The 23,626-nt window shown below is 41.1% G+C and overlaps 1 protein-coding gene across 4 annotated transcripts in view; it reads right to left on the bottom strand.

Moving 5' to 3' along the window:
* Positions 1-23,626, bottom strand: part of PLCB4 (phospholipase C beta 4) — a 131,146-nt gene that overhangs the window by 56,412 nt on the left and 51,108 nt on the right. For 2 of the 4 annotated variants that reach the window (XM_065400905.1, XM_065400907.1), the window contains exons 15-23: positions 23,345-23,435; positions 22,266-22,361; positions 17,642-17,742; positions 15,770-15,805; positions 13,704-13,845; positions 12,923-13,007; positions 12,573-12,697; positions 9,951-10,002; positions 6,778-6,880 (exon numbers count right to left, since the gene is read on the bottom strand). In XM_065400905.1, coding sequence (XP_065256977.1) covers positions 6,778-6,880; positions 9,951-10,002; positions 12,573-12,697; positions 12,923-13,007; positions 13,704-13,845; positions 15,770-15,805; positions 17,642-17,742; positions 22,266-22,361; positions 23,345-23,435 — 831 coding nt within the window. The remainder of the gene's footprint in view (positions 1-6,777; positions 6,881-9,950; positions 10,003-12,572; positions 12,698-12,922; positions 13,008-13,703; positions 13,846-15,769; positions 15,806-17,641; positions 17,743-22,265; positions 22,362-23,344; positions 23,436-23,626) is intronic. The other 2 variants (XM_065400906.1, XM_065400908.1) reach the window with 1 other exon arrangement.

Consider the following 23,626-nt stretch of genomic DNA (forward strand, 5'->3'; position numbering starts at 1 on the left):
CATGCAATATTCTCAGCTCCAAAGCCTCATTACAGCACAGTACTTAAGAAAGGGTGTAAGTGCTTTGTTGGGTTGTGAGCTCACTGCAAACATTGAGTGCTGAATAAACACACACGTGCAAGTGCACTATTGTGCAGTAAGTTTTACAGTGGTAAAGGCACTGGCTTTTCTCTCATGAACTTGTACGTTCAAAGCTTGGTTTGGGTCACAAGTAGGGTCTTTCTCTCAAGTTTGCCATATCAGATGAAAACATTGGCAAAGTTGGCAGATTTTTGCTCAAGGGGCAACTTGGCTTATAGCAGCAGATGAATCAATTCAGAACTGAGATGCTTTTTCTAAGTGGGACTAGATTGTTCCTTGGTAACAGGCATATGAAGGCCTTTCGCCTCTAGGTCACTGCCACTGTAGTAACCGCAAGTTATTGTAATCTCACTTACTCTGTTGCCTATATAAACTGAGTTGGTGGCATCAATACATTGGATAGTGGACATGTGTAAACTTTACATAACTATTATAATAACTGGCACTAATAGACAAACGTGATTATAGGCGCCAACTTCTGCTGGCACCGGTGGGTGCTCGACCCCCCCCCGTTTGCCCCCAGCCCCGCCTCGACTCCACCCCTGCCCCGCCCCCTCCTGCCCCTGCCCCGCCCCCATTCCAACCCTTTCCCCAAAGTCCCCGCCCCAACCCCGCTCCCTCCCTGCCCCATTGGACTCCTTCCCCAAATCCCCGCCCCAGCCCCGCCTCCTTCCCTGAGCGTGCCGCGTTCCCGCTTGTCGTGTTTCGTGGCGGCAAGCACTGGGAGCTAGGGGGAGAAGCGGGGACGTGGCGTGCTCAGGGGAGGAGGCGGAGGCGAGGTGAGGTGGGGAGGGGAGCTTGGCTGTTGATGGGTGCTGAGCACCCACTAATTTTTCCCAATGGGTGCTCCCGCCCCGGAACACCCACGGAGTCAGCACCTATGAACGTGATGGTACTTCTGAACAGAGGGCCAATGATCTGGTGGAGGTGGAGACTGAGTTATCTTCATTTTCTTCTTATTACTTGTATTACCATAGTGCCTAGGAGACCTAAGTCATGGATCAGGACCCCATTGTGCTAAACAAAGAACAAAAAAATGGTCCCTGCCCCAGAGAGCTTACCATCTTAACACTCGACCTGTAGTTCCTACACAACAGGATTGCCTCATATTGGTGAGGTGGTACATAGGAGAGTTTACGCGTTGCTACTGCATATGTTGTTCTATGGACGTCCACCTTCAGTGTTGTCATTCCAGCACCCTTTAAAAAGCAGTACATTTTCTCTAATGTTTTTACAAAGATGTGGATTGGCAGAGCTATATGGTGAAGGTTGCCCTGAGCCTGTCCGTACTATGCCTTGCTCAAGCCAGTGAGGATCTGATCCAGCAAAGCACTTAAGCACGTGCTTAACGTTACGCACATGAGCGGTACTACTGACTTTAATGCGTCTATTTATGTGCTTAAAAGTGCGTTCCTGGTATATAAAGACCTTCATTGGGAGAAAATGCTGGGCACTAAAAGTCTCTTTAATCTATCAGAGAAAGATGTAACAAGAGCCAATGGCTGGAAGATGAAGCCAAACAAATTCAAATTAGAAATAAGGCCCAAATTTTTAACAGTGATGGTGATTAACCATTGGAACAAACAATCAAGGGAAGTGGTGGATTCTCCATCTCTTGATGTCTTCAGATCAAGACTAGCTGTCCTTATGGAAGATATGCTTTACCCAAATTACTGGGCTCAATACAGGGGCATGTCTAGAGGAAACACAAATCTCCAATAAATTCTTGGAATGAACAGAGGACAACTTCTTGTTTCAGAAGATGGGGAAATTAACCAGGGGGACAGCCATTTTAGACTTGATTCTGACCAACAGAGAGAAATTGGTTGCGAAGGTGGAAGGCAATTAGGGCGAAAGTGATCATGAAATGATAGATTTAATGGTTCTAATGAAATAAAGTCGTGAAACCAACAGAATAAGGACACTGGACTTCAAAAAAGCAGACTTCAGCAAACTCAGAGACCTGGTAGATAAGGTCCCATGGGAAGAAAATCTAAGGGAAAAAGGAGTTCAGGAGAGCTGACAGTTTCTCAAAGAGACGATATTAAAGATGAAACAGCAAACTATCCCAATGCAAAGGAAATACAGGAAGAATAGTAAGAGGCTAAAATGGCTCCATCAGGAGCTCTTTAATGACCTTGAAATCAAAATGGAACACAGATAAATTGTTAAGGATGAGTACAATGGAATAGCATAAGCATGCAGAGACAAAATCAGACAGGCTAAGGCACAAAAAGAGTTACACCTAGAAAGGGATACAAAAGGCAATAAGAAATGGTTCTAGAAGTACATTAGGAGCAAGAGAAAGACAAAGGAAAGCTTAGTCCTCTACTTACGAGGGAATGAGAGCTAACAACAGATGACATCAAGAAGGCTGAGGTGTTTAATGCCTATTTTGCTTTAGTCTTCACTAAAAAGTTAAATTGTGACCAGATACTAAAAACAATTAATATTAACAACAAAGGAGAAGGTATATAAGCCATAACAAGGAAAGATTAGAATACAAAATATTTAGATGAGATAGATGCATTCAAATCAGCAGGGCCTGATGAAATGCACCTTAGGGTACTTAAGGAACTGCCTGAAATAATCTCAGAAATGTTAGTGATTATCTGCTAGAACTCCTAGAAGATGCGCGAGACTAGAAGGACTAGAAAAGGGCAAACATAATACCTATCTTTAAAAAGGAGATCAAAGAGAACCTTGGGAATTATAGACCAGTCAGCCTAACTTCGATACCTGGAAAGATACTGGGACAAATTACTAAACTAACAATGTGTAAGTACCCAGAGGACAATACGGTGTTAAATAATAGTCAACATGAATTTGACAAGAACAAATCATGCCAAACAAATCTAATTTCCTTCTCTGACCGGGTTACTGGCCTAGTGGATGGAGGGAAGCAATAGACATGATATATATTGTTTTTAGTAAGGCTTTTGACATAGTTCCGTATGACATTCTCATAAGCTATTTAGGGGAATGTGGTCTAGATGAAATTCCCATAAGGTGGATACACAAATTGTTGAAAGACCATATTCAAAGAGTAGTTATCAATGGTTTGTTGTAAAAAAATGGGGGGACGTAGCTACTGGGGTTCTGCAGGGCTCAGTCCTGCGTCTGGTACTAGTCAATATTTTTATTCATGACTTGGATAACAGAATAATAGTATGCTTATAAAATTTGTAGATGACACCGCGCTGGGAGGAGTTGCTAGCATTTTGGAGGACAGCATTAGAACTCAAAACGACCTTCAAAACTTGGAGAATTGGTCTGAAATCAGCAAGATGAAATTCAATAAAGATAAGTGGACAATACTGCACTTAGGAAAAAAAATCAAATGCATAACTACAAAATGAGGAATAAGGGGGTAGGCACTGGTGAAAAGGATCTGGGGGCAACCGTGGATCACAAATTGAATATGAGTCAACAATGTGATACAGTTGCAAAAAAGGGCTAATATTCTGGAGTATATTAACAGGTGTAATTGCCCCACTCGACTCAGCACTATTGAGGCCTCTGAAGTAGTGTGTCCAATTCTGGGCGCCGCACTTTAAGGAAGATATGGACAAACTGGAGAGTGTCCAGAGCAATGCAAAGAAAATGATAAAAGGTTTAGACAACCTGACCTTTGAGGAAAGGTTAAAATAACGGAGCATGCTTAGTCTTGAGAAAAAATACTGCGGGGAGACCGGATAACAGTCTTCAAATATATTAAGGTCTGTTATAAAGAGAACAGTGATCAACTGTTCTCCATGTTCACTGAAGACTGGCAAAAAATAAGGGATTTAATCTGCAGCAAGGGAGATTTAGGTTAGATATTAGGGAAAACTTTCTAACTATATGTCTGGATGTTATTGCTCTACTTTAGTTTCAGTGCATTATACTAGCCACTTCTTCATGGTACTCACTAAATGCGCAAATCTGTGCAATGCAAGATACTTACCAAAAAAACTAGTGTAATGGAAGCCTTTTACGGGATTCCTACATCTCTCTTCATACAAATATCTTGAATTTGCTGCAAATTTATTCTAAGTCCATATTTATCTGGCTACAGCAGGCCATTTTCCTGTGACAAATTTTTGTTTCACTAACATAAGCTTTTATTTGCCAACACAGTATATGTTGTTATTCCGTACTGTCAAGGATTGAAAGCAAAAATGAAACATATTTAAAATTGCACAAACCAAAGTTGATTTTGACCTGTTCTTTTCTGATGTGCAACGAAGTATCTGGTCTTACATTCTTTAATTACAGACAACTTGAAATGACTGAATTGAGAGACAACGAAGTCTAGTGGCTTGGTCACTGGACCGAGAGTCAAGACGCGAGTTCTATTCCCAGCTTTGTCACTGACATGCTGTAGGAGACCTCTCTGTGACTCTGTTTCCCCTCCAGCCTCTCTCTGTCTTCCCTATTCAAATTGTAAATGTTTGGACAGAGACTGCCTCTTCACCATCTAGCACAATGGGGTCCTGATCTCTATTGTGGTTTCTAGGTACTACTATAAGATTGACTCAGAACCAACAAATTATGAACACAATTACCTTAGGGAACATGTGTTCCTATTCCGGTTACCCTAGTCCTCCTTTCCCTACTATTGTTTGTTACATCTAGTTGTTGTGTCTTGTCTTAAACACAACTGTAACTTCTTTAGGGCAGGGACTGTGCCCTCCAGTATGTTTGTTCAGTGCATGGGGCCCTGCTTCAGAGTGGGGCCACTAAGTACTAACCCAATATAAATCATAAGTTTTGCACTTACAATAGCATTTTGCATTTATACAGCACTTTTCATCTGAAGATCCCATATGCTTTACAAAGAAGGGTAAGCTTTATTATCCCAATTTTACAGATACAGAAACTTACTGAGCACTCACATGACTTGCCCATCATCACCCAATGAGCGCAAGTGGCAGCAGAATTGGAACTAGGATCCATATATCCGGATCATAGACTATCAGGGTTGGAAGGGACCTCAGGAGGTCATCTAGTCCCACCCCCTGCTCAAAGCAGGACCAATCCCCAACTAAATCATCGCAGCCAGGGCTTTGTCAAGCCTGACCTTAAAAACCTCTAAGGAAGGAGATTCCACCACCTCCCTAGGTAACCCATTCCAGTGCTTCACCACCCTCCTAGTGAAAAAGTTTTTCCTAATATCCAACCTAAACCTCCCCCACTGCAACTTGAGACCATTACTCCTTGTTCTGTCATCTGGTACCACTGAGAACAGTCTAGATCCATCCTCTTTGGAACTCCCCTTCAGGTAGTTGAAAGCAGCTATCAAATCCCCCCCTCATTCTTCTCTTCTGCAGACTTAATAATCCCAGTTCCCTCAGCTTCTCCTCATAAGTCATGTGCTCCAGCCCCCTAATAATTTTTGTTGCTATCCGCTGGACTCTCTCCAATTTTTCCACATCCTTCTTGTAGTGTGGGGCCCAAAACTGGACACAGTACTCCAGATGAGGCCTCACCAATGTTGAATAGAGGGGAATGATCACGTCTGTCCCTCGATTTGCTGGCAATGCCCCTACTTATACAGCCCAAAATGCCGTTAGCCTTCTTGGCAACAAGGGCACACTGCTGACTCATATCCAGCTTCTTGACCACTGTAACCCCTAGGTCCTTTTCTGCAGAACTGCTGCCTAACCATTCGGTCCCTAGTCTGTAGCAGTGCATGGGATTCTTCTTAGTCTGGGGATCTCTCTGCTAAATCCCATTGCTTCCACTGAGGTGATATAATCCTACACAAAACATGCCCTTTATTCTTATAATTGCTGAAGTGAAACTTGGGTAAATGTATATAATGTATGACAAAAATTTTGCTTGGGAATGCAGTTTGGAATTTTCACATCTTTTCCTCTTCTGGATATATATAAAGTGATCACTGAGATCAGAGCATTTTCTTGAGCAGCATTCTGACGTATCTGAGCTAACAGAGCACTGGCAGAGAGTAGAGTAAATACAATAAAAGGTCACTGCAACTCTTTCTTTCCTTCCTAAAGGTTGATAACCTCTATTCAGGAGTTTTATGGACTCTACTGTCTCTCAGATGATTCACAGAATTCAAAAAGTTAGGACCTCTGTATCTCACCTTTTCATAACATTCAAATTGGACATACATGAGGCTGTTAAATAAATGAAAAAAGTGTTTGTATTCCCACACACCCCACCTTCCGCACTAGTTTTCCATAACTGATTTTCCACAACTAATTCTACTGAAGCCTGGCGTTACCTTCTTTTTTAGAGTAGCCATAAGTGACACCATAGGGCGGCCATTTCTGAAGTTCTATATGTATTGAAAATGTCCTACAGAAAAATTTCCATTACAAAACATTGTCTGACTCTGTAGCAGCCAGTGGAACATACATGATTCTGAATTACCTGCAGGAATGAGTTCTTATTTTATTTTGAGATGACTGCTCAAAACCACCAAGAATAGCGGGGGATTTAAAATTGAGTGACACACTTTAAATGGATAATTACAAACCATTTCTAATTATATCCTGTTCTATTCAGCTCGTGTAAACACAGATGTCATAAACAGCAATCAAATAACAATAATTAGATGAATTAGATAGAACAATTTGATGAAACCCACAAATTCCACAGAAATTTGCTGTACATATTAGATTTCCACTTGTGTTTAAATGTGGTTTTGGATGCTCTAAGATGACTGCAGTCTCAGTTATATTTTACCTGTACTGAACACGTTGCAGCAATAACACCATCTACTGGCGTTTCAGAGAAAGGGTCAAATGTTCGATCTGGCCGTCGCATGAAATCTGGTTTAAGGAGATACCTTATTTTAAGAAAGAGAAGAAGAAATGTATTTACGTATGGAACTTTAAATTGCCACTTTATTTATTATAAGTAATATTGATGGTCTAGCTTTAACCAATGAAATCCCCCAGGGTATTTTAAAATACATACTGCCATTCTGATTATAATTCATGCAACTGTGAGGAAAAAAACAAAACAAAAAAAACTAAGGTGATCCGGACTAAGTGTTTTTATTCAAAATTGTTTTTTAAAGAATCAGACCCCACCCCAGCCAAGATTTATTTAGTAAATTACCTCCTGAAGTGGATTTCTTCATCTGAATTATAAACCCTTGAGGAAAAGCACTGATAACGTTAGTACTGACGGACCCTTAATTATAGTGGTGTGAATGGTAGTGAGATAATAGCACTTACACTGCCTCCCTGGGGACTATACCCTGGCTCAACATATCAATGAAACCCACATGTGCACTGATGAGTAACAAATGAGGATTCTGATTTTAAAATAGAAAGGCGGTGTTCTGGAGTCCAGCTGTGTCAGAGATGAAGGGAATTCTCTCCCAACAATGGAAGAAAATGTGCAACTTGAATCATCCAGCCAATTCAGCAGCTATGCACAGATAGCAGCTGTTAGACGCTCATATTTTACCCATAACACCGTTTCTGCTAAGCATCATTAGTACAAACGGTTATCAAGGTCTAGACTGCAATCAGGAAAAATTAAAAAGGTGCTGGAGGAGCTATTAGGACAAAAAGAATCTCAGTTTCACTCTCTCCCGTTTTGACATCAAGTTTGGTTTCTATTAAGGAAAGTAATTTTCCTCAGCATTGTATAATGAGTGTGTGTCGCTTTAGAAAATGACAAGCCCATGTAATCATTTAAAACAGATATTTGGAGTGAAAGGGGAACTATTGGATATTTTTAGGATGCATTTTAGCCTTGATTGGCTGCGTTAAGGATCAGTGGGACTGACTGTGCTCTGACACTGATCTAAATCTGGAGTGACTCACTGAAGCCAATGGAGTAACACCAGTGTGAAACCGGGGCAGGTCAGAGAAGAAATCAGGAGGCCCATTATATCTACAATATACTCACAGGCACAGGGAGCAGAACATATCATACACGTTACATTTTTTTATTCCGTAATACCAGCACATTTCCACCAAACAGTTTGGTGCATAAATCAAGCTTGTTCTTTGGATAGTTCCAAAGGACTAAATAGCAAGTGCATTTTCATTGTGCTGTTGGGCGATGGAGCAGAGAGACCATGCATTGCCACCCCTGACTAATGGCGCCGTCCCAAACAGCTGCCAATAAAATATTTATACTGCATCAAACCTTCCATGTACTATGCATATTACAGAAACATTACTTTAGCAATGTTCTAGGGCGTATCCCATATTCCATTATGTATCTAAGGGCTGGTCCACACTAACCCCCCAGGTTCGAACTAAGATACGCAACTTCAGCTACGTGAATAACGTAGCTGAAGTCGAAGTATCTTAGTTCGAACTACAAGGTACTTACCGCGGGTCCACACGCGGCAGGCAGGCTCCCCCGTCGACTCCGCGTACTCCTCTCGCGGAGCAGGAGTACCGGTGTAGACGGCGAGCACTTCCGGGATCGATTTATCGCGTCTAGACAAGACACGATAAATTGATCCCAGAAGATCGATTGCTTACCGCCGAACCCAGAGGTAAGTATAGACGTACTCTTAGATGTCAGAGAGGCACACAGAACCGTTCAAGCCAATGACTGATGCAGGGGTAATTTTTTGTTTGAAAATTTCTTTTGAAAGTAAAACACGTTTTAAAAATACGAAAGGAGCAGCAGGGAAGCATCGACTTGGGTTTATCTGATTTCAGTCCGCTCCTAAGCCACCTTTTTTCGTTGCTGTTGAGAAGGTCACAACTGCTCCATTTTGGAAAAACAAACTGGTTTTAAGCTTGACTGAGACACGTGACCATTTCCTGGGAAATCACCAGACACATTCCCATGCTTTGTATTTTATTTTTGTTCACTGCTTTAGTACAATACTACATGCTGCTTTCTTCAATTTTTTATTATTCATTATTTGTATTGTGATAGTGGCTGGAGGACTCAACCAAGTTTGTACCCTCCCTAACAAAATGGGGCCCCAGTCACATTGTAAGAGACAGTCCTTTCCTCAGAAACCAGATAGACAAGACAGTCAATGGGTGAGGGAAAGGAGATAGTATTACCCGCATTTTATAGACGAAAACCTTTTCTAAACTTCATCCACTAGGTTAATACAAACTCTTTCTGGATGCACTAGTATCCAGAATTAGACATCACCAGTAAAATCACCTACTTTTACAGATATTGAACATTTTGTGGCTATAACAAGTGCACTACAGCAAATGAATTACAACTAACCACCAAATAAAAAGGCTGATGTATGCAAATTCTCTCTACCGCTGAACATGCATGTAGGATACCAGATAAATGAATATATAAATCTTATAGTGACAATTACCGTAGTGAATACCAAAAATCCTATTACTAAAACAATTGTCTTATTTTCACAGTCATTCAAGACCAGCCAGAGACCTGGGAAATAATTCTCTGTAGTAACTCAGAGCCCTCCCCATCTAGTGTCCCGTCTCCAGCCATTGGGGATTTTTGCTACTGGCAGTTCCCAATGGGCCACACGCCATTGTAGGCAGTCCGATTATACCATCCCCCCCATAAACTTATCAAACTCAGTCTTGAAGCCAGTTAGGTTTTTTGCCCCCACTGTTCTCCTTGAAAGGCTGTTCCAGAAAGTCACTCCTCTGATGATTAGAAACCTTCACCTAATTTTGAGCCTAAACTTGTTTCGTGATCTTTATAATTTGTCACACAAAGTCTCTTCTATTTCATTTCTTAAAATTGAGTGTGGCTGAAAAGTATATTAACCACACTACTTTGCAAGCATAAATCAACCCCAGGAATTCTGCTCATTTCTATTCTATACCTAGCAGACAATTTTTCATTTGTAACACATAATTAGAAGTGACAAAGTTTTATAAAAAACATAGTATGGTGCTCTGATACATAGTGAAAATAGTTTAAATAACTTTACTCACCCGCACGATCCATTATATTCAAATTTTCCCTGATTCAATTGCATTGCTAAATCTGTCAAGAGACAAAAATAATTTAATATCTTGTCTCTGTGAATAAGGCAGATGTAGAGCAAACTTCTTTACAAAGGGAAATACGATGCACACTTTTTTGCCCACGGATAACCACTTTAACTTAAGTTGATTTCTACACACTCAACTAGAAGACTTTGGATTTCTTTACTATGGCAAAGTCTTTCTTTATCCACCAGGCTAAAATCTAATGTGCATAAAAAAAAATAGACTACAGTTACAAAAGTGTTAGGCCCTGATCCTGCAAGTCACTGGGACTCTACATGAGCACAAGGGTTTGCCTGCATGGATCAGTTTACAGGATCGGGGCCATAGAGACTACAGGAACTATTTTCAGCTCAGATGCTTATTAAAAAGTCTGAATATTATTCAATTCATTTACAGAACGCCTATCCACAGATCTTCTTTGTGTTAATCACATCAAATGGGTCTTACAAGTCCTCTCCTCCAAAGTCCTCTGTTCAATGCCATATAGTCTATCACATCACATGCTAATAGGTCTTCCTTTATGAAATCCTACCTTACTGGGTCGGCCTCACTGTCAGTTGTCTTCAATCTTAATCTGTTGGATTCTTACCCACGTATTTGTCAGAATTGTGCTTTACATGACCAAGTCATCTGAGCCTGCACTCCCTCATTTTTTTGATTATGGATGTTACTTTGTGCATGTCTCTAACATATACATTCCTCAAGTGGTCTTTCTTGCTTACACCACTCATAGATCCCAACATTTGCATTTCCGTAGAGCAGATCATTTGCTCATGTGTCTTCTTTGCTGCCCAACTCTCAGCACCATACATTATAACTGGATGGACCACTGCTTTATAGACTTTCCCTTTTCATCTTACTCGTCTCCTCCTGTCACATACTGCACATATATCCACAGACACAGCCAGTAAATACATTAAAAAAACAAAAACAAAACCTAAAATTTACTAACACAAAATTTTCCTTCAAATTTCCAATCACACACTTGGCCTATGAAGAACTTCCCTCCTATTTTTCGTGATAACTCTGGCCTCCTTTCGCCCACAGAGTTCCCAGAATGCACATAAGAAACAAAACTAAATTGCCTCCACAACATAAAAGTATGGGATTTTGAATGCACACATACTAGCAATTTCCTTACTTGGCAGCACCCACGCTTAACACATCAGCCTTCCAAAGTCTATTTAGTGGGCTGACTTCCATTCCCTCACCTATCCTCCAGGCTCTTATTGCGGCCTTCTGACAGAACACTTAACAGAGCAATGCTGCTTTCCCGCCCCCCCTGTAATCATTTACGACACAAAGGGCTGAGAATGCTGTGAGGGGATGGGTGCAGACCCAGGGAGAAGGATGAAATTTGCACTGCTTCCTTTACCCCCACACTGTGTCCCCTTCCTAGGGTGACCAGATGTCCCGATTTTATAGGGACAGTCCCGATATTTGAGGCTTTGTCTTCTATGGGTGCCTATTACCCCCCACCCTCGTCCCAATTTTTCACACTTGCTCTCTGGTCACCCTACCCCTTCCGGACTGATTTACAAGCAACACTTATATGTCTCAGTGCAGCTCTCTCTAGTCTCTCTCAGCTAAAAGTCAATGATGGCAGTGATGCAGAGCTTTGTGGAAGAGGAGTCGCAGAGGAAAAAAGGATATGATCATTAGGACTTTCTGAGGCACTGAGCACATCACCAAAGGGAAAAAATAAGAATAATAGCCCTTTAGGTTAGAAGATGACACTGGAAAAATTGGTCTGGCATGTACAGCCAAATATTTTTCTTGATTCAGCGCAAAAACTAATAATTATGTGTTTTTCCCCCTGCCAAAAGGGTAAACCAGCTATCCCTTGGCATAGGAGAGAACCATGTAAACTCCCAATCTGTCTGCCTGTCACCAACCTAAGTGGCTCGCATAGAATCACAGAACATCAGGGTTGAAAGGGACCTCAGGAGGTCATCTAGTCCAACCCCTGCTCAAAGCAGGACCAATCCCCAGACAGATTTTTGCCCCAAATCCCTAAATGGCCCCCTCAAGGATTGAACTCACAACCCTGGGTTTAGCAGGCCAATGCTCAAACCACTGAGCTATCCCTCCCCCCAAGTCCTATCCCATTTCCCAGTGCTAACAATGAGATTTGCCAGTAATTGCTAACTGGTCTAGAAATATAGTTGACATGTAATTATTATTATTTACTATGTGATCCGGTGTGTTCCTCCAATGTAATGTTCTCTATGGAAGCTGTACATTTGGTTGTTGCAAAGATAGGACTTTTGTGAAGAGGGTGATTATTTTATAAGTAAAAATTATATCACTATTACATTTATTTGAGAGCCTAACGTGTCTTGCTAATTAATTTTGCAACTAAAAGGAGACTGAATTTTCTTCCATGCATTTTTCAAAACAATTCTTCCTTGTCTTATGCTTCCATGATTCCATACACATCATCATACTGTTTAGCCATATGTCTGTTTCCTCAAAAAATGCCAGGAGGAAGTCTGTGGCATCTGTCTGAGTGTTCCTGCCCAAGCCTTTCTCTGGAATTTAGGTTCACTGGACATCACTGCCTACCTGGGGTCTGAAAGTTCAGTGAGACCATCTGGCAGCCAGCGTTCCAGAAAATTTGAGGCATGTAATTACTGGAATCCACTCGGCCTCCCTTGGGGTATATTCGACTCATTTGTCGTTTATTATAACTATGTAACACGTTAAGGAAAACAAAATAAAAACAACATAGAGACTTAAGATCATTTACTCATACCATTATTATTTCTTATATGCTGTATCCTATTTTCCATGCTTCCGCGTGGACAATATATTGTAAAATTAGAACTAAATGATTCTTGTATATAGGACAGACGTCTACTGGCTAACCAAAAACAGAACTGGTATTCGGTATTCTACTTTTAATAGAAGGATACTTCACAAATTCAATTGCATGCGTCTTCAAATACCCTAGTCCAACTGATTCATTAAAAGAGGACATATTGTAATGAATATTGCGTTCTAGAACAATAAGAAGTAAAATCCATTTTAAAATACTGAGTATAAAACGGAGCAAAATAGAAAACCATGCAATAAATACTATGCAATGCAGTAACATAGATCTCTCTGTTTTTCTACTACCTGCCATTTTACAGAACCAAATTACATTTGAAATAATCTTAACGGATGTTTTCTTATTTGTCATTCTCTTCTCTATAAGACCATTCTTGTGAGCCATCAAAACTTGGCTTTTATATTTATGAAAACACTTCAATTACGTAAAGAGCATGAGTGGTATAACTAGATACTAGAAAGTAATATGGTACATGTTTTAGGGTATTATATATATGTATATATATATCTCACAATTAGCAAACTGTTGACCTTTGTGACAATCACATTTATCCTACATTACTGAAAGAGAAAAAAGCAGTAGATCTACAGTACATGATCTATTCTTTGCAATGAGGTATAATATGTTAACTTAACATACTCCTAATAATTCAGTGCCTCCCTGTGGATGACAAATGGAATAACAAGTTAATTCTATATTCCAGGTAAGTGTTCTGTAAATACCATACAAATGGAGTTAAGTAAACTACAACAAGAATTTTAAACCGATTCTAAAAATACCAAATTGGATATAAGAATCATTACACGAAACTAAGTAGAAGTAAGAAGACAAATACTGTTGTTTCATTCAACCTTTTATGTTACCTTCTGCTACATGGAAACCTTGAAACTTTACGGGCTGAGCATAGTTGATCATTGTTGATAAATATGGATGTATATTGGTTGTAGCACCCACATATTTGTAAGAGGCCATCCATGCTTGTTCATCTTCAACAGTTACTATACCCTGAAAGCACATTTAAAAGTATATCCACTAATCACTTTTTTTTTTGCACTTGTTGGAGTTTTCAACACGACGTAAAAAATTATGCCTCTATCTCCAGAAATTAAAATAGACACATAATGACACAAAAAAGTTGGAACCTCAATGCTACAGTTAGGGTCTATTCCGTTATTGATATATGCAAAACACTCAATGTTAATGGGCATCATGTATGAGGTTTGATCTCCGAATTAGTGAGCAATATTATAAGATGTTAGTAAAACAAATTAGAATCCAGGACACTGATTAAAAAAAAAGTCAAAGGGGACTGAACAATGCTGTGGGATAACGCCCTGTCTTATTGGCATCGGTTGTCTCTACAGTGTAGACAACCTCTTAGGCTGACAAGGAAGGGCATTACCTGCCAGTCACTGATTGCCTGAGGGAGTTGAGTGACCATGGTGAAGCCCATGTTGTCTGGTTTGCATTCACACTTAAATTAAATTTTCCATAGTCCATATAACCAGACCAGTACTTTATTTTACCATTGTTAACAGGTCCCGATCCCACAAGCAGTCCACGGGAAAGTCAATAAGTGTTCCACATGCAGAGGGGCTTGCAAGATTGAGCTCTTGACATGTAAAACACTAACATTGACATTCTGTAGCAGTGCAGAATATGACTTTATCATCATGCATTTTTTGTTATCAGGTTAATTTTTACCAGTCTGCTGACTACAAATTAAAACAAACTTCTTTAGATCTGCAGGCCATGATTTTTCAGACTTGATTAGTAATTTTGGATGTCTCAATTTGTGGGAGGCCAATTTGAGACATTTTAAGGAAGCCTGATTTTCAGCAAATGATGAGCACCTATCCTCTGAAAATCAGGCCCTTTCAAGGTGTCCAAAGCTGGCCACCCAAAATCACTAGTCACTTTTCACAACCTTGGTCCTAAAGTGTATAAATGAAAAAATGCAGTGGGATGGAAATCAATGAGAGTTTGTATCCTACTACAGGAGAACAGGGCCCCAGGACTATAACCATACAATACTCTAATGACACAAGAGTTCTCCTAGTTGAGCATGTACCAAGGTAATCTACTGATTATTAACTTTAATATATTCACTTACACATAATTTGTAGACTAAAAGGTCTGACTCTCATTGCAATATCCACAGCAGGGGATCTAGGCTTTTAAAACAGGATTGTAGGATTTGGGAATAAGAGGCTGGGATGCCACTTACAGCCATCCCCCCTGAGCTGAAGGAATGGTTACCACAACACATGGCCTTTGTAGGGTGCTGAAGTGAGTTAAGGATGAAAAAAAATCAGGATCCCTGTAGACCCGCATCTCAAGAAAAGAAGCAGAACCCCCCTAAAAAGCAGAGGAGATTGAAACAAAGTGTGGTCAGGAACGGTTTTAAATGACAGAAAGGAAGAATGCATGGAGACAAGTAGGAGGAGGGAGGGAGGGTGTGAGACTAACAGAAGATATTCTTGGAGGAAGATAAATGCACAAATCCCAAGGGAAAGAAAAAGAAAAAACAAAGAGAAAGAGAGATAAATAAAGTGGAGCAGAACGAAGGGAGTTGGAAAAAAGTTGGCGTGATTTCTGTCAATCCTTTTTAAGGAATCACGGTCCCAGGCACGTGAGATTGGGGTGTAGTTGTTTCTACTGGGATCAGATATTTCTAAGTGAGGGCAGGTGATGCATCCCTGTTTTTCCCCCATTAGTATTATCCCACTGATTTCCCCCAAAATCCTGTGAATAAGGGAAGTGGGGGAGATGGAACTGCAATTTATTGGCCATCATTACAAGGAGAAAGGAGCCACAAGGTGCAAAGAAATAGAGTGTAAAATAGTTATACAATTATGAATGTATTGTAGATAAAAATGTTTATATATAAAGAAATATAATAGAAACTACATAACATCCTATGTGTCACCTTTTTATTGTTTTCTTGTTCAGAATCTTCCAGAGCCTAAGGAAAAAATATATATACATTACCCAAAGAAATTGCAATATGAAACACTCCTAGTTATAAAAGAAAACCCTCAAATGGTTAATGCATTTGGCAAAAAGTATATCCCCTTCCAATTGATTATATGGTTCATCTATCATTTAACTCTCAAAGGTTTGCAGGATCTTTCAAATTCAAAAGGAGTGGAACGATACAGCTGCTAGTATTGGTAATAGGAGTATCATGCGGGGAATGGCCAAAAGTTCGTGGGGAGAGATTGAGAGAGAGTGCGCACACATGAAAGATCATTTGCCATCCTATATTCAGGGTGTCTAGACTTTGAGGGCATTTGAAGATACAAGGATTGCAGCTGCTCTGTGCTACGTGCTGTAAATGTCCAAATGTGGACGAATGCTTCTATCTGCCCCACGAGACTGCAAGGTTACTGGCCACTAGAGTTCCATTCACTGAGTGACTCCCTGTGCTTTCTTCCTTCAATTATAAGCCGCTACCACTGAGAACCTTAGACAGGAAAATAGTGACTTGGCTCTCAATGTATGTACAGAGAGAATCACGATTTACTGTCAAGCCATAGATCAATGAGGGAGCAAAGAGGGGCTCATGCAGAGGATGGCTGACCACTCGGAGTAACCAATAGGGCAGTTGGGGGCCTGCTAGTTCAATAAGCAAAACAGCCCTACAGCAGAGAAGGAAAATCTGCAGTTCATTCGGAAGCTCTGTAAAAGGTCCTGAAGAAGCAAGGATGCTGAATCAAAGACAAAGCAAGCAGGCAGCTCTGATTATTTGTGATACTGCTGTTGAGAGACAGATTGTGAAAGGCAGTTTGTACAGCAAGGAGAACTTCACCAATCGATATTTTTATCTCAAACGAGCCACAGCAAGCCATGCAGGAGAGAAGAAGGGCAGAATGCTTCAATGACAGAGGAGAATGCTATGGTACCTCAGTGGCAAGCAGGCTCTGGTGCCTTGGGAGCCAGCATAGCTTAATTTTCAATTCCACTGTACTGTATCTAGTTATGGACAAGTGCTATACCAAGTAATGTTCGCTTACCAAGTACAGAATGTCAAACCACTAAGATAAGGTGGTGGAATCTCCATCCTTAGAGGTTTTTAAGACCCGGCTTGACAAAGCCCTGGCTGGGATGATTTAGTTGGGGTTGGTCCTGCTTTGAGCCGGAGGTTGGACTAGATGACCTCCTGAGGTCCCTTCCAACTCTAATATTCTATGATAAGTACCAGTGGAAGAATAAGACCTTGTGCCCAGTCTGCCCTCTGAGATCCCAGTGTTATCCTCTCCAACTGCGGGTATTTTCCTGCTACCTGATCTATTTCACTGTTTCATAAATGCACAGCAAGTGGTAGTGGGTGTCTGCTGTTCAGAGAGCCCGGCACAAAAATAACTGAGGTAAGGAATGGGGTGAGGCCACGCTAGGAGTAGTACCGGAGCGACAAAGCTGATATTCATTCCATAGTACAGCTCTTAAATTGTGACACACAATTCACAGCCAGGTATGTAGGCAGGAAACTGTTTGCAGCCGTGTCTAACAATTTTTGGCCAAAACCTGTAGTCTGTGCACAGTGATTTCCCAGATATAGCTCTCATTTGCTACAATAGGAGTTTTGCTTGAATAAGCACAGCAGGTTTTGGCTTGTTAAATTTTATATCACCACGAATTTAAGTGTCAGCAGTTCTGCTAGAAAAATCCCTGTGTGATTCATACTGTATTTTCTCCTATAACTAACACATAGTGTGATCCTTCCGCAAAATGAAAGGTCTTTCCCAGCCATCTCCAGGGAAAAAGCTTCCAAGAGAATATAGGTCAGAAGCAAACCTACCTTTTTGACACTATTGGCAACAGCTTCTTTTTGACTCAAGTCATCTGCAGAAAGCTCAGTTCCAAATTTTAATTCTGGATGGGCTTCTTCTTCTTGATCAGCTACACAATGAAAAGGAAGGAAATGAGCATGAAAAACATAGCCGCAGATATTTTTGTGGAACCAGTTCAAAAACCATCACACCACTGTGAATTGGCTCATTTTCTAAAGCGAGTAAAACTAAGGAGGTAGAAAGATTTCCAAGTAGTGGGTGTTTAAAATAAGTCCCTCAGATTCCTTGGTTTACTAGCTTTTATTTAGTAAATACTAACCTCCATTCAGTAAAACGGTGTGTAAGAATAAATCTGTGGATCAGACGTAGATACTGAGAGAGAAGTTTAGCATATTCTTGGAAAATTCATGAATTTGTCATAGGAAAATGTAAAAATCATGGACCTGGGGTAACAAAAATGAAATGAAGCCAGGGCTCTTTAATTATAAATTCAAAAGTTTTGGTGCCACCATCTGAGTTCTCATATGCCTACACCCATTCTCTTTCCTTTTATCCATTCTCTTTTATACATGGATCTCTTTCCTTTATTTTAACAAATTGTTAGTGGCTTCAAAGGAGCCAATATGGTCTCTTATGTACAGACTATTTTAAAATGTATTGATCTATTTAGATTTAAATAATTAAAAAAGATGCCTATCCAAGCCTCTAATTGCCCTAACACATAATTACTAATACAGTAAAATCCCAGCAGCATTACAGCAATCATTTCAACAGGATCCCAGCCAGCCAGTTACAGAACATTCTTTCCACCCCTTCGTCACCCTCAGCCCATTCCAAAACCCTGCTGAAAAGGTGTCTTTTGCAGCACGGCTGGCAGGTCACCAGATCTGGGATACTTCAGACTGAGTGAGGGAGCAAGTTCCAGACTCCCGACCTCTCACGGAGAATGCATGGACAACCAGCCCTTCCCTTTTATAACAAGGGGAGTCTAGCTCAAGCACCTTGCTGAAGGCAGCTGTGGCATGGGGAAAGAGATGGTCCCTCACATGGGCCAGTCCTGGGACATTTAGGACTTTACAGGTGGTCATTATCCAACACCATAAACTCAACCTAGAGACCAATGGGCAGCCAGTGCAGATCCTGATGTCAGAAACTCCCCACACGATGCCCTGCTGAATAAGTGAGCCACAGCGCTCTGCACCACCTTCAGTCTCCAAATGATTTAAAGGTGCAGCCCCGTGTAGAGTGCATTGCAACAGTCCAATCGCGAGGTAACAAAAACAGATAACACCGACAAGGTCCACATCCAAAAGGAGAGGTTTGCAGCCTCCTAGCCAGGTGCAGATGGTAAAAGTTGATTGGGTCACTGCTGTAATATGAATGTCACACAGCAGCTGATGGTCTAGGATCACCTCTGAGTTGCAAACACAAGTAACCAATGGCAGATGTACTGCCTCAGCGTAAGAGGCGGATATTATCTCTGCCATCTCCTCCGGCTGCTTTCCCTGGCAGCCTCATTGCCTCAGTCTTGTCTGGGCTGAACTTCAACTGGCTCACTCTGATCCATGCTCCAAACTCAGCTAGACACGGGCTGAGACACTGAACCACATCGTTCAAATTGGATGAGACAGACACACACAGTTGGGTGTCATTAGCATACTGAGGACAACACACCCAACACCTTGTTACTAACCCTCCGATCAGCCCCAGATACAGGTTGAACAGACTAAGTGACGGAATGGCACTTTACAGCACCCTGCTTTTGAGAGCTTTGAAAGAGGGGCAATTGTCCACAGCTACCCATTGAGATCTCTCCAAGAGAAAGGAATGGAACCAGCGAACAGCAGTTGCCTCTACTCCCACCAGAGTCTGCAGGCAAATCAACACCATCTTGTGATCTATGGTAATGAAGACAGCCGATAGGTCTAATAATACCAGCATGGACACCTAGGGCTTGTCTGCACTATGGGGCTAAATTGGCGCCGCTGTGATAAATGCAGTGGTGTCGATTTAGTGGGTCTGGTGAAGACGTAATAAGTCAATGGGAGAGTTTTCCCACCTCAATGAGGAGCGGAAGCTACGTCAATGGGGGAGCGTATCCTGCCGACATAACACGGTGTCTACACCACCCTAAGTCAGTTATGTTGCTCAGGAGGGTGGGTTTTTTACGCCCCTGAGTGACATAACTTACATCGACTTAAGCGGTAGTGTAGACAAGGACCTAGTCTTCATCGATCACTAGAAGGAGACCACTGACAAGCATGACCAATGCCATCTCTTTGTCAAAGATAACTCTCTATCCAGATTGACGGGGTCAAGGAGATTAACAGCATCTAGATACTGTGAAAATTGTCTTACCACAATCGTCTCCACTAAACGTGCCCAAGAAGGGAAGAGAAGATTCAGTACTCATCAATGATTAGCTAGATTGCCAGCATCCAGCAATGAACACATGACTAAAGGCTGCACTATTGCTTCCTTCAAAGTAACAACCAGTTTGCCCTCTCTAAGAGAGGCAATGACAATCCCATAAGCAATGGGCCCAGTATTTCCCCCACTGGCCTTCGCCAGCCAGGAATGACGTGGATCCAAAGCATTTCCTGACTGCACTGGCAACATATTGTATGTGTGAAGAGAGATATTAATACATAGATGAACAAATTCAAACCAATACATTAGAAAAGATTGATGTTCAGTACATGGGAGAAATAGCTTCTTTTGTAGTGCTTATAAATGAATTGAAAAATTAAACTAGCAGTTTCAAGGGATATTGGCAGGATTTTTTGCATAGAAAGCATAATTTAGCTGAGGAAGAAATACAAATCAGCTCCCATAATTGTATAAAAATGTTGCATATCCTAGTCTACCATTTCTATCTCCCCCTGCTCCTGCTGTTCCCTCCCCCCCCCACCCCCCGTTTAAAGATGTGTTTAATCCACTGACCCATTATTTTAGCTCAAGGTACCCTGTTTGGACAAATATCAGAGGGGTAGCCGTGTTAGTCTGAATCTGTAAAAAGCAACAGAGGGTCCTGTGGCACCTTTAAGACTAACAGAAGTATTGGGAGCATAAGCTTTCGTGGGTAAGAACCTCACTTCTTCAGATGCAAGTAATGGAAATCTCCAGAGGCAGGTATAAATCAGTGTGGAGATAACGAGGTTAGTTCAATCAGGGAGGGTGAGGTGCTCTGCTAGCAGTAGAGGTGTGAACACCAAGGGAGGAGAAACTGCTTCTGTAGTTGGATAGCCATTCACAGTCTTTGTTTAATCCTGATCTGATGGTGTCAAATTTGCAAATGAACTGGAGCTCAGCAGTTTCTCTTTGGAGTCTGGTCCTGAAGTTTTTGCTAATAGCACATCTGCTATTGTGTGGCCAGGGAGGTTAAAGTGTTCTCCTACAGGTTTTTGTATATTGCCATTCCTGATATCCCAGATATGTCCAGTTTGGCCAATGTACATAGCAGGGGGGCATTGCTGGCACATGATGGCATATTATTTCTCCTCCCTTGGTGTTCACACCTCTACTGCTAGCAGAGCACCTCACCCTCCCTGATTGAACTAACCTCGTTATCTCCACACTGATTTATACCTGCCTCTGGAGATTTCCATTACTTGCATCTGAAGAAGTGAGGTTCTTACCCACGAAAGCTTATGCTCCCAATACTTCTGTTAGTCTTAAAGGTGCCACAGGACCCTCTGTTCCTGTTTGGACAATTCCTGATATCACCTCCAGGAGGTGAACTAAGTAGAAAGAACAATATTCAAATGCAGTCAATGCCTATCTCATAACAGATATAATAGTCCGCACCTTGGTTTTGAGCTTCCACAACTTCTATAGGTAAAGCTCAATCACTTCAGATGGAGAGTGATCAGATGAGCTGTTAATGGCTATAAGTAGGGTCTTTGTGACTCCCCCCTTTGACACTGAGGCCAATTAAAAGATGTAGGTCACATTCCTGTAGACTGCATTCACTGGCAAGGGCTCCGTGGTTTCCTCCTGGACTTTGCACAATGCTCTTCTCTCAGCTACTTAGACTAACACACGTGACTTGACCATCTATGCAGATGCAACTGCAATACATATCTTCACAACTTCATTCTGCTTTTCTTCTTCTGCAGCACTTTTAATCTCTGCTTTTCCTCGGTGTATTTTTGCTGTTGTGTTATCCTACCCCTATATGCAACCCCTCACCCCAGATATCTCAAAGGGTTATCCCAGAGATAAATTGCAAAGAAACAAATCAACAAAATAAATGGGATCAAAAGCAGAACCATACTCCAAGGGCAACAGCAGCACAGCAGGTGCAACGAAAGATGAGACATGAAAGGGTTAATGCAACTTCTTTTGCTAATGGTCTAATTTGCTTTGTAACATTTTCATTTATTTAATTTTACGTGGGCTTCAAGTTCACAGAATCACTATTTAAAATCTAACCAAAAAACGTACTTATGAGTTTATGTTACAAGTAGGAAGCCTATAAAGACAGTGCTTGTGACGATATGTCACGTTAAAGTGAAGCAGTTATATTAAAAGGCTTCTACTGAGGTTCAGTAGCAAATGTCTATCTGTACTCCTCCCTCCTTTTCCAGCATGCAAGCAACTCCCGAGAAGCATCACTTATAAAATCCTCACCACTTTCTATTTCTTCTTCATTGTCATCCTCTAGGATATTGACAGGAGCAGCTGTTTCCCCAGCCTCCATCATACTTTTCAGTGCCTCAAGCTGTTCTATTTAAAAAACAAAAAACAGAGAGAAAATAAACGTTAGCCATGTAACGAATGGTTCGTATCCAAAATTAAATATTTTAACTCAAATTACATGAAGAAAATGCTAAATAACTAGGGCCTGATTCTGACAGGGGCTTGAATTTAATAGGAGTGGTGGGCGCTCAGTACCTATCTTAGGCTCAGGTCTGCTGTCAGCAGCAAAGGTTTACAAAAGGACTTGAGACCCGTTGTTGTTAGGGATAGTTTGATAAAACAGTTATTACCAATGCTGGATTAAAAAAAAAAAAAACGATCAGGGGCATCTTTCCCAGTGACTTCAAGAGCCTTTGGATCAAACACATTACTGCCGCGGGCAAGTCCTGGGTAACAGATGACTGATCACTTTCACGGCCTGATACATTCCATATTGGAATGGGAATTTTACCTCAATATAGCGCAGGACTCTTATGTTATTTCTGAATTGTGCTTGTAAGTTGCACCGTATGAGACAATCCTAAAGTCAATGGGAGTTTAGCCGCTGTCTTCAATGGGAGAAGGTCCAGGGCAAATCAGTATGGCTATAGCAGGAACCATTAATACCCCAACATCATTATTCATGCACGGCAGAAGAATACTAGGATTGGCAAGAAAAGAAGAGTCATCTGAAATTCCATTTCCAGTTTTAGTTCATCCTGGCAGGTGTGGAAAACACAACGATGACAGCACACCTGCTCTATGACAGATTCCATCTGTGTTACATTTTAGTGTGGACAGCACAGATTAGGACCCAGAATTCCATTTCAAGTTATAAGTATTTATAATTTCTACACATTTATACAGAGGGCAAAACTTTGCCATTGATATGAAACACAAGTGAAAACAAAATGTCATGCATAGTGAATATACAGTATATTCGTCATTTTGGAAAGTTTGGTAAAACATTATTCAGTTATCTAAAGTGCATACTTTTGTATTAATTTAAAGGTTCAATGAACTTTACTTACTTTTTTCCACTTCAGGTTTCAGCCTCTTGTTTTTTATGAGTATCTTTCTTTTGAGATCATTAGGGGACGGTAAGGGTCTTCCTGGTTCAAGCTACAAAAATGGAGAGAAAGGCTTACTGAGCATGATTTGCAATGATATTCTCATTTAACCTCTCTGACCACACGTTTTGGGCTGGATTGTGACTTTAGGACCAGTCTGAGCAAGGGACACTGAGGGCTGGTCTTCACTATGGGGAGATGGACGCTGCTGCAATCGATGCAGCCGGGGTCGATTTAGCGGGT

Source organism: Emys orbicularis, chromosome 3 (assembly GCF_028017835.1).
Source record: "Emys orbicularis isolate rEmyOrb1 chromosome 3, rEmyOrb1.hap1, whole genome shotgun sequence".
NCBI classification, from domain to species: Eukaryota; Metazoa; Chordata; order Testudines; family Emydidae; genus Emys; species Emys orbicularis.